We start from the raw sequence: 10018 nt of genomic DNA, 5'->3' as shown, positions 1-10018 counted from the left end.
TACACACACACACACACACACACACACACACACATACACACACATACAGAAGGTCTTGCTCTGTTGCCCAGGCTGGAGTGCAGTGGTGTGATCATAGCTCACTATGAGGCAGGAGAATAGGGAATCAGGGTAACCGGGGGTTAAGAGATAAGCAAATGAATGGGTGCAGCCAGTTTTAGGCAGCATACAGGCCACATCTTCACTCCTATGATAACAAGACAGAAGTTTCCACTTCAGCCTCTGATTGACGGTGGAGCCAAATCTCCACTTCAGCCTCTGATTGGCTGTGGGTCAAGTCTCCACTTCAGTCTCTGATTTGGTCGCAGGCCAATCCTTCATAGAGTGTAGCCAATTGGAGGCCTCTAAAGGGCACCTGGGGTGTTGCCAGGTCCCTTTAGCTTAATGCAAACCCTGATTGACGAGGCTCTTGAGCCGCTTGCTCTAACCAGCTGCGGTTCTGAATTGTCTTCAATAAATCTATGCTTTTGTTATTCCGTTCTTCTGTTGCTGTTTGTCTTTCGTTGCCCTTCTGTTACTTTATGCGTTTTGTTCAACACGCCAAGAACCTGGACAACTCTATCCTGGTAACAACTGCAGGTAACCTGGTAACAACTGTAGTTTCAAACTCTTTGAGTTCAAGCCATCCTTCTGCCTCAGCCTCCCAGGTAACTGAGACTATAGACGCATGCCACCACACCTGGCTAATTTTTTTATTTTTATTTTTGGAGACAGATCTCACTCTGTCACCCAGGCTGGAATGCAGTGGCATGATCTCGGCTCGCTGCAACCTCCGCCTCCCAGGTTCAAGCGATTCTTCTGCCTCAGACTCCTGAGTAGCTGGGTTTACAGGAGCACACCACCACGCCCGGCTAATTTTTGTATTTTTAGTAGAGACGGGGTTTCACCATGTTGGCCAGGCTTGTCTCGAACTCCTGAACTGAAGTGATCTGCCTCGCTTGGCCTCCCAAAGTGCTAGGGTTACAGGTGTAGTTTTTAAAGTTTTTGTAGAGGTAGGGTCTTGCTGTGTTGCCCAGGCTGGTCTTAGACTCCTGACCTCATGTGATCCTCCTCAGCCTCCCAAAGTGCTGTGATTACAGGTGTGAGCCATTGTGCCCAGCCTAATTTTTAAATTAAAAAATGGAATGATAGAATGCACATTACTTTGCATCTTTTGCCCCTTAAAAATACATTCTTAGTATACCTATAGAAGTAAATCTACCTCATTATTTTGAAAAGTGGCCTAATAGTCCACAGAATGGGTGTACTATGATTTATTCAATTTATTTAATGTATCAATGGGCATTCTGGCTGGTTCCAGATTTTTGCTATTGAACAGTCTCATGCATACATCTTCATGATGTGATGCACTTAAAATCGTTAAGAGACAGATTCAATATCCTAAGGTGTAACAACCACCCAGATCATGGTACTTTTATCCTTATTTTTATTAAACATTTTTTCTATTAACCTTGGATAGCTGCTTATGTTTTTTTTTTAATTTTTTTCTATTAACCTTGACATGGTGCTTTTACTTTCTAAAGTGGAATTCCTGTGTGAAGGCCTATGAGCTTTTATATCTTACTCATTGCAGCTGCATTACTGTGGGAGCTGTTCCTCTAGAGACACTGGGCTGCAATGGGAATTGTCAGGGACAGCTTAAGCTCCACATCACTTGAGTCTAACTAAACCTGGAGTGGTAGATAGTGTCCGTGAGGATCCCAGGGCCTGGAGAACAATTTAGGGTAATATTCAGAAAGCAGCGCTCAGGAGAAGCACTGGGACGCTGTTTAGGTAAAATCACCCCAGAAGACCCAGGTTCCCGGAGTACTTTGAGGTCTAGAAGAACTGGGCTGGAAGCAGGTCCTGCTATTAATTGGCTGTGATCTTGGGCAAGTTATTTAACTTCTCCAGGTCACAGTTTGCTCTTTGGAAAACGGAGATAAGTTACACCTGCTTTCAGAGCGGACATCCTTACTTTACATCAGAATCACCCGGGTGCCATTCCTAGCGTTTCGGCTTCAGTAGGTGGGAATCAATTATTTGTATTTCTAATAGGTAATCAGTTGATAATGATGCGGCCGGACCGGTACACTCGAAAAACTACTGTTCCAGTATATTTCAAGATGTTCCAAGAGTCTTAAACACTTGGCGCAGTTCCGAGCACAAGGCACACGAACAGTGCTATTAGCGTTTCTAACCCCGCAGAGAACTTCTCGTACCCGGGTCCTCAGAAGACCCGCCCCGGACAGCGGAGGCCGGGGCAGTAGCGTCCAGACCCAATTGCCAGCGCAGGGGGGCGTGGCAGCATTGGTGGGCGGGGCCGCCTGTAAGAGAACGCGGCTAAAGGTGGGGCCAAGGGTGCGGTTTGCTGCGCCTGCGTGAGGAAAAAGAGGGGGCGTGGCTCCAGACCGGAAGAGGGAGTCTGTAGGGGCGGGCCGGCTGGCGTCCCCTTTCCGGCCTGTCCCCATGGAGGCGCTGGGGAAGCTGAAGCAGTTCGATGCCTACCCCAAGACTTTGGAGGACTTCCGGGTCAAGACCTGCGGGGGCGCCACGGGTAGGCCGCGGCAGGGCCAGGGTCGCGGGGAGAGGGGCGTCCTAGAGCTTGACGCGGGCTCCTGGACTCTGACTGGCCTGCCGGTGTCTAAGGGAGCGGATTCGAGGCCATTCTGACCCTCGCCCCTTGTCCTGCAGTGACCATTGTCAGTGGCCTTCTCATGCTGCTACTGTTCCTGTCCGAGCTGCAGTATTACCTCACCACGGAGGTAAGGGGCGGGGCTTAGTGCGTGGGCGGGGCTTGGCATTCTAGGAGTAGGACCTTTGGGGGTGGGAGTGGGGAAGGAGAGATTTGGGGCCAAGTCTTACTGAGGCAGCGCTACCCCAGGTGCATCCTGAGCTCTACGTGGACAAGTCGCGGGGAGATAAACTGAAGATCAACATTGATGTACTTTTTCCGCACATGCCTTGTGCCTGTGAGTACCTCACCATGGGTGGAAGTGGAGAGACCCAGGGTTCTCATGTGGGCTGCCAGATTCACACCTCCACCCTTAGGTTCTGGACTGGACGCCAGGACAACCTCCTTCTCCTAATCCCGTTCTGCCCCAGGACAGGCCCAGTATCCCCTTCCCCTCCAAAACCCACATCCTCTTGTCCCTAGGGTCCCAGTACCTTATCCTGACTTTCCTGCTTCCAGATCTGAGTATTGATGCCATGGATGTGGCTGGGGAACAGCAACTGGATGTGGAACACAACCTGTTCAAGCAACGACTAGACAAAGATGGCATCCCCGTGAGCTCAGAGGCTGAGCGGCATGGTAACCAGGGGAGGGGGCTGGGTCTCAGATCCCAAAGCTGGACGTGCCCAAGCCTACATGCTGGCAAGTGGACTGTGGCAGGCATAGTGATATATTAAACAACTAAGACCTAGAGAAGTCAAGTGACTTGCCTAGGGACCCCCAGCTAGTAAGAGTCGTCGAATGAGCTAAAATCCTCTATACGTATTGAGTCGGGTAATCTACCTGGCTGCTGTTCTCAGAGGTCCTCAATACCTGCACATAGTAGTTTGAATACGAGAGGTTTGAAGATAGGTCTTATGTGCTCTTGCCTTGGTAGAACTGTCTAGATGGACCCAGGCTTCTCTGAGTGTTTGCTTTCCCAGCCCATCGGCTGAATTCAGCCCTTAATGCTCTTCCCCTTTGGAATGCAGGTGGTTTAAGATTCGAATTTAGGTTCTCAAGTCACATTGCCTGAGTTCACATCTAACTTTGTCTCCTGCAGTCTGTGAGCTTCAGCTAGAAAGTGGTGATAAAACAGTAGTACCAACCACATGGAATTGTAAGATCAAATGAAGTAATATGTGTAAAATGCCTGGTACAGAGTGGGGACCCACTTTTACCTTCCTTTCCTGCCGCTGTTAACTCAGTTTCCCACCACAGCAAAATCGTCCTCAAAGCTGGGATTTCTAACACTTTAGAGATTACTCTGGTGGGGAGTTTTGTCATTTGTTGTTTCAGCAGATAAATGCAGGACACCAGTGGAACCAACATAATTTGCTATAGGATTGGATGTGGAGTGTGAGAGAGCAAAGTCATGGTTGTTGATTCCAGCGCTTTCAGCCTGAGCAAATGAATGACTTGAGATGGAGATGACTGGAGGAGAAGGTTTTTTTGGTGGGAGGGGGGAGTGGCTATTAGATATCCACTACTGTATAACAAAGTACTCCAAAAGTTAGTAGTTGGATACAATAAAAATTTGTTTTTTCGGTTTCCCTGGGTCAGGAATTTAGGAGTGGCTGTTTGGGTGATTTGGGTTTAGGGTATCTCCTGAGGTTGCAGTCATCTAAGGATTGATGGGGAACTGCAGGATCTACTTTATCTATCTATCTATCTCGAGACAGAGTCTCGCTCTGTCACCCAGGCTGGAGTGCAGTGGCACGATCTTGGCTCACTGCAACTTCCGCCTCCCAGGTTCCAGTGATTCTCCTGCCTCAGCCTCCCGAGTATTTGGGATAACAGGCGTGTGCCACCACGCCCAGCTAATTTTTTGTATTTTCAGTAGAGACGGGGTTGCACCTTGTTAGGCAGGATGGTCTTGATCTCTTGACCTCGTGATCTGTCCGCCTTGGCTTCCCAAAGTGTTGGGATTACAGGCGTGAGCCACCACGCCTGGCCTACTTATTTGTTGTTTAAATTTATTTTTTTTCTGTCAAGTTGTTCTTTATTTCAGAGAGAGGGCGGGGCAGGGGGCTCAGTCTTTCTTGGCAGCAGCTTTCCTCATGACGGCCGGGACGTTGCTCAGCTCCTCCTCCCTCCTCTTGGCGTGCATGTGTGCCCCACTCTTTTCTTGATGAACTTGAGGGCCCGTTTGTCGTTGGAGACCTTTAGTAACTCCATGGCGTGCCGCTCACACGGGGTAAAACCACACACCTCTTGGATCATGTCCCACATGAATTTGGTGTGTTTGGTCAGGTGCCCACGGCGGCAGCTGTGCCTGGGCTTGCTCATATTCTTGGTCATCTTGTGGCCCTTGTGGAGGCACACAGCCATAGCAGGTAGCACAGAGCCATGGCTGCTGCTCTCCAATGACAGCTGTGGCAGAAGGGCGGGTGGCGCGCAGGGATCTACTTTTTTTTTTTTTTTTTTTGAGAGTCTCACTCTGTCACCCAGGCTGGAGTGCAATGGTGCGATCTCAGCTCACTGCAACCTCTGCCTCCTGGCTTCAGGTGATTCTCCTGCCTCAGCCTCCCGAGTAGCTGCGATTACAGGCGCCAGCCAACACACTCAGCCAATTTTTGTATTTTTAGTAGAAACAGGGTTTCGCCATGGTGGCCAGGCTGGTCTCGAACTCCTGACCTCAGGTGATCCACCCGCCTCGGCCTCCCAGAGTGCTAGGATTACAGGCATGAGCCACCACGCCCAGCCGGGGATCTACTTTTAAAGGGCTCACTCATAGGGCTGTTGGCCAGATGCTGCAGTGCCTCACCACATGGACCTCTCAGTAGGGCTGTTTGTGTGTCCTTACATCATGGCAACTGGCTTCCCCCACTTGGATCTTGTAAGTGAGCTGAGAGAGAACAAAGTAGAAACCATAACCTTTGGCCAGGCATAGTGGCTCACTCCTTGTAGTCCCAACACTTTTGGAGGCTGAGGCAGTTGGATCACCTGAAGTAAGACCAGCCTGGCCAACATGGTGAAACCCTGTCTGTACTAAAAATACAAAAGAATTAGCCGGGCATGGTGTCGGGCAACTGTAATTCCAGCTACTCGGGAGGCTGAGGCAGGAGAATTGCTTGAACCCGAGAGGTGGAGGTTGCAGTGAGCCGAGATTGCGCCACTACACTCAAGCCTGGGCGACAAGAATGAAACTCCATCTCAACAACTACAAAAAAACTGTAACCTTTTTTATGACCTAACCTCAGAAGTTGTACACCATCATTTCTGCAATAAACTAGTGGTTACACAGGTCAGCCTGTTGTGGGAGAGGACTACATAAGGGTGTGAATACTAGGAAGTGGGGATCATTGAAGTCATCTTGGAAACTAGCTTCCACAGAGTAAGGTCAGAATTTGGGGGAAAGAGGAATCTTAGGTTTGGGTAAATTTGGCGTTCCTATTTTATACTCTGGTGATACTAAGAGGCAATTAGATGTACCAGTCTAGAATTTAGAGGAGTTATCAGTAGGTAGAGGGTAGTTTAAACAGTTGGACTAAGTGAGGAAACTAGGGAGTAAATGTAGGTAGAGGAGAGGTCTAGGGCCTGTACCCTGGGCATCCAATATTTAAAAGTCAGGACAGGAAGGAAGATTGAGACAGATTAGCCATTGACATAGAAGAACCACGAGGTGTCCCAAAAGCCAAGTGGAGATAGTTTCAAGAAGAGAGAGTGAGCAGTTGTATCAGAAGCTACTGATAGTCCAGTAAAATGAGGAGTGAGAATTGACCGTTGAAATTGACAACACAGAGATTCCTGGAGACTTTGAAAGGAACAATATTGATACTGTTGAGGATGAGAATCGGATCAAAGAGCAATAAAGGAAGTGGAGACATTACCTGTAGATGACTTTTGGAGTTTCACTGTAAGGGAGAACTGAGAAATGGGGCGGGGTCTAAAGGAGAAAATGGTGAGATGGTGGGTTTGGTGGTGAGAGCAAGTGAAGTTCTGTTGCTTCTCTTTTCATAGTGGAAATTGAAAGCAAGGACATTAGTTCAGTGAAGAAAGGAAGGTTTTGGGAGCCTAAGGAGAGAGGAGAAGGTCTAAGTCACCTTAAAGAATGGGAGAGTGAACTGATTAGAGAAATGAAGTGGAATTGCCAGGCAGTCCTAAGGGAGTTTCAGGCAAGGAGTAGGTACAGAGAGTTGAATGGAACCAGGGTTTGGGTTTTGCTGGATTTGTAAAACAAAAGATCAGAGGAACAGGGAGTTGTGGTTATGTGCAAGAGAATAATTACAGTGGACCATGGGATTTAAGGAGGGAAGTGAGGACATGATAGTGTCAGTAGTGTCAAAGAATTGGTGGATTTCGGCCGGGCGCGGTGGCTCAAGCCTGTAATCCCAGCACTTTGGGAGGCCGAGACGTGTGGATCACAAGGTCAGGAGATCGAGACCATCCTGGCTAACACGGTGAAACCCCGTCTCTACTAAAAAATACAAAAAACTAGCCGGGCGAGGTGGCGGGCGCCTGTAGTCCCAGCTACTTGGGAGGCTGAGGCAGGAGAATGGCGTAAACCCGGGAGGTGGAGCTTGCAGTGAGCTGAGATCCGGCCACTGCACTCCAGCCTGGGCAACAGAGCAAGACTGCGTCTCAAAAAAAAAAAAAAAAAAAGAAATCACCAGTTATGATGGGGTGACTAGACTGAGGCAAGGAGCTGGTGCAGAGGGAGAGGTCTGAGGAGAAGCATCATGGCAAGGAGGTTAGTGGCATCATACACTTTGGAATTAGCTGAAATCCGTTTCCTCGGTTGCATTGGGCAAAGTCACTTCTCATCAGCGAGCCTCAGCATCTTCTCAATAAAACAGGGATAATTTCCCCCACCCTCAAAGAGTCATTATGGGGATGAAATGAGACAATGGTTGTGAAGTACAGTGATCTGTACCCAGCTAATATTCAGTATTTACTGTTAACTGTTTTCTTACTGTTTCTTTTATTAAGAGAATTGATATGTGTGTAGAAGTACTTAATGCCTGACCCGTAGCATGTACTACATGAATATTAGTTATTATAACTTTTATTTATCCCCAGGCCACTGGCCAAAGAGCTTGTGCAGGGACTGGGGCCACCGATTTCACTGTGTCTGGCCCCAGCTGATGCCTCTACTTCTCCCCTCCCCTTAGAGCTTGGGAAAGTCGAGGTGACGGTGTTTGACCCTGACTCCCTGGACCCTGATCGCTGTGAGAGCTGCTATGGTGCTGAGGCAGAAGATATCAAGTGAGCCAGGGGGAGTGGGAGCAGGGTTTCCATCAGGTGCCATGTGTCAGTCAGCCTTAGCCTCAGTCAGACTGGCACTTGGGGAGGTCAGACCAAGAATCAAGAGTGGGGCGGGTATGTGCCTCTGTCATTGATCCTGGTGCAAGTGACTGAGGCTTTGTGACCAGGCCCCACCTGGGAGCTGCAGACCTAGAGATGAAGCTGAAGTGGTCCCTGCTCTTCTGCCTAGAGAAACGGTTCAAAGGTGGTCTCTGGAGTCTGGCTGCCTGGGTTCTTCCCCTGTTTCATTGGGCCAAGCCATGTAACCTCTCTATGTGAAGAGGGATGTTAATAACATCTTCTCGTAAGAGTCACATATGGATTAGCTCTATACTGTATGTAAATCACTGAGGTGGAAGGTCCGGCCCAGATTATCAGACCCTCAGTATCTGATAACTACTGCTGTGTTTCCCAGGCCCTGACTTCCACAAGACTGATTCAGCAGGTCTGGAGTGGGGCCTAGGAATATGTACTTACATCTTTTTTTGTTGTGGAAAAATATGTGACACAAAATTTACCATTTTAACCGTTTTTAAGTGTGCAACTCAGTGGCATTAGGTATCTTCACAGTGTCTTGCAGTCACCACTGTCTGTCCTAAAACTTGTCATCACCCCAAACAATGGGAATATGTGTTTTTCACAGTCCTAGTCTGGGCACAATGGCTCACACCTGTAATCCCTAGCACTTTGGGAGGCCGAGGTAGGTGAATCACTTGAGCTCAGGAGTTTGAGACCAGCCTGGGCAACACAGCAAGACCCTATCTCTACAGAAAATTTTAAACATTAAAAAAAGAAAACAGTCCTTTTGCCACGAGGAAACACATTTGGAGAACGTTTGGTGGTCAGGGATGAGTCATTCTAGCAGAGCCTTCATTAGCAGGCAGAGCTGCTCAGGCTCTATTTCCCCAGATGCCAGCACTGGACTTGTGCCTCTTTGACACTCTCACTGTCACTCCCTGCCCTACAGGTGCTGTAACACCTGTGAAGATGTACGGGAGGCATATCGCCGTCGAGGCTGGGCCTTCAAGAACCCAGATACTATTGAGCAGTGCCGGCGAGAGGGCTTCAGCCAGAAGATGCAGGAGCAGAAGAATGAAGGCTGCCAGGTGTACGGCTTCTTGGAAGTCAATAAGGTATCAGGAGGGATCAACGCAAGATAGGGCCAGCTGGGCTGGGCAAGCTCCGCTGGGAACCGAAGGCCCACTCAGGCCCTGGGTAGGCAAAAGGAGGACACAGCCAGAGAATGAGAGAGAATGTTCCTTACAGGTGGCCGGAAACTTCCACTTTGCCCCTGGGAAGAGCTTCCAGCAGTCCCATGTGCACGGTGAGTGATCTGCACCTGCTGGGGAGATTTAGATGCTGGCCACCTTCTTGGTGAGTTTGAGTGGTCCTCTCCTGCCCGCTGCTCATTTGTCTTTGGCAGCCATTTGGCCAGAGCAGGCCTTCATCTCAGCAGCAGTTTGGCACAGTGGCTAAGAGCACAGGCCGAGGAGCCAGACTGCCTGCATTCAGATACCAGTTTCAAACCTTACTGGCTGTGTGACTTTGAGAAGGTTTCTTCATCTTTTTGACTCCTGTTTTCTACTTTATAAAATGGTGATGAGGGCACTTATCTCACAGGGTGTGTGTGCAGGTTAAAGATGATAGCACGGAGCCTGGCTTGTGGTAGGTGCTTGTTGAAATGGTAGCCCCCAGTGTCCGATGATGACCTGTGCATGAGGCTTTGGGAGAAGCAGAGCTAGGTTGGAGCACAGGTTCTGCCACTCCTGAGCTATGTCATATTTGGGAAATACTGAGCCCTATTCAGTTGCTTCTTCTGCAAAATGGGGATGATGATAATAGTACCCACTCATAGGGCTGTTGGGGTGAACAAATGAGATGTATTCTCATTCATTTGTTCATTCAGGCATTCACAAAATATTTAGTAATCACCTATTAGTCTAGTTGCTAAGGGTATAGTAGTGAACAAAGTCTGTGCCCTCAGAACATTCTAGTAAAGAAATAGACAAGCCGGGCGTGGTGGCTCACGTCCGTAATCCCAGCACTTTGGGAGGCCGAGGC

At 48.9% G+C, this 10018-nt stretch overlaps 1 protein-coding gene across 2 annotated transcripts in view; it reads left to right on the top strand.

The window, feature by feature from the left end:
- The first annotated feature begins 2390 nt into the window (after positions 1 to 2390).
- ERGIC3 (ERGIC and golgi 3) overlaps positions 2391 to 10018 on the top strand; it is a 20287-nt gene continuing 12659 nt past the window's right edge. For both annotated transcript variants that reach the window (XM_011929153.1, XM_011929152.1), the window contains exons 1-7: positions 2391 to 2554; positions 2692 to 2762; positions 2882 to 2969; positions 3191 to 3310; positions 7825 to 7918; positions 8925 to 9090; positions 9224 to 9281. In XM_011929153.1, coding sequence (XP_011784543.1) covers positions 2467 to 2554; positions 2692 to 2762; positions 2882 to 2969; positions 3191 to 3310; positions 7825 to 7918; positions 8925 to 9090; positions 9224 to 9281 — 685 coding nt within the window. In that variant the 5' untranslated portion in view covers positions 2391 to 2466. The remainder of the gene's footprint in view (positions 2555 to 2691; positions 2763 to 2881; positions 2970 to 3190; positions 3311 to 7824; positions 7919 to 8924; positions 9091 to 9223; positions 9282 to 10018) is intronic.

This window comes from Colobus angolensis, unplaced genomic scaffold (genome assembly GCF_000951035.1).
Source record: "Colobus angolensis palliatus isolate OR3802 unplaced genomic scaffold, Cang.pa_1.0 Scaffold8, whole genome shotgun sequence".
In the NCBI taxonomy this organism is placed as follows: Eukaryota; Metazoa; Chordata; class Mammalia; order Primates; family Cercopithecidae; genus Colobus; species Colobus angolensis.
Note: the sequence above shows the minus strand (reverse complement) of the source record. Positions and strands in the feature narration are given on the sequence as shown.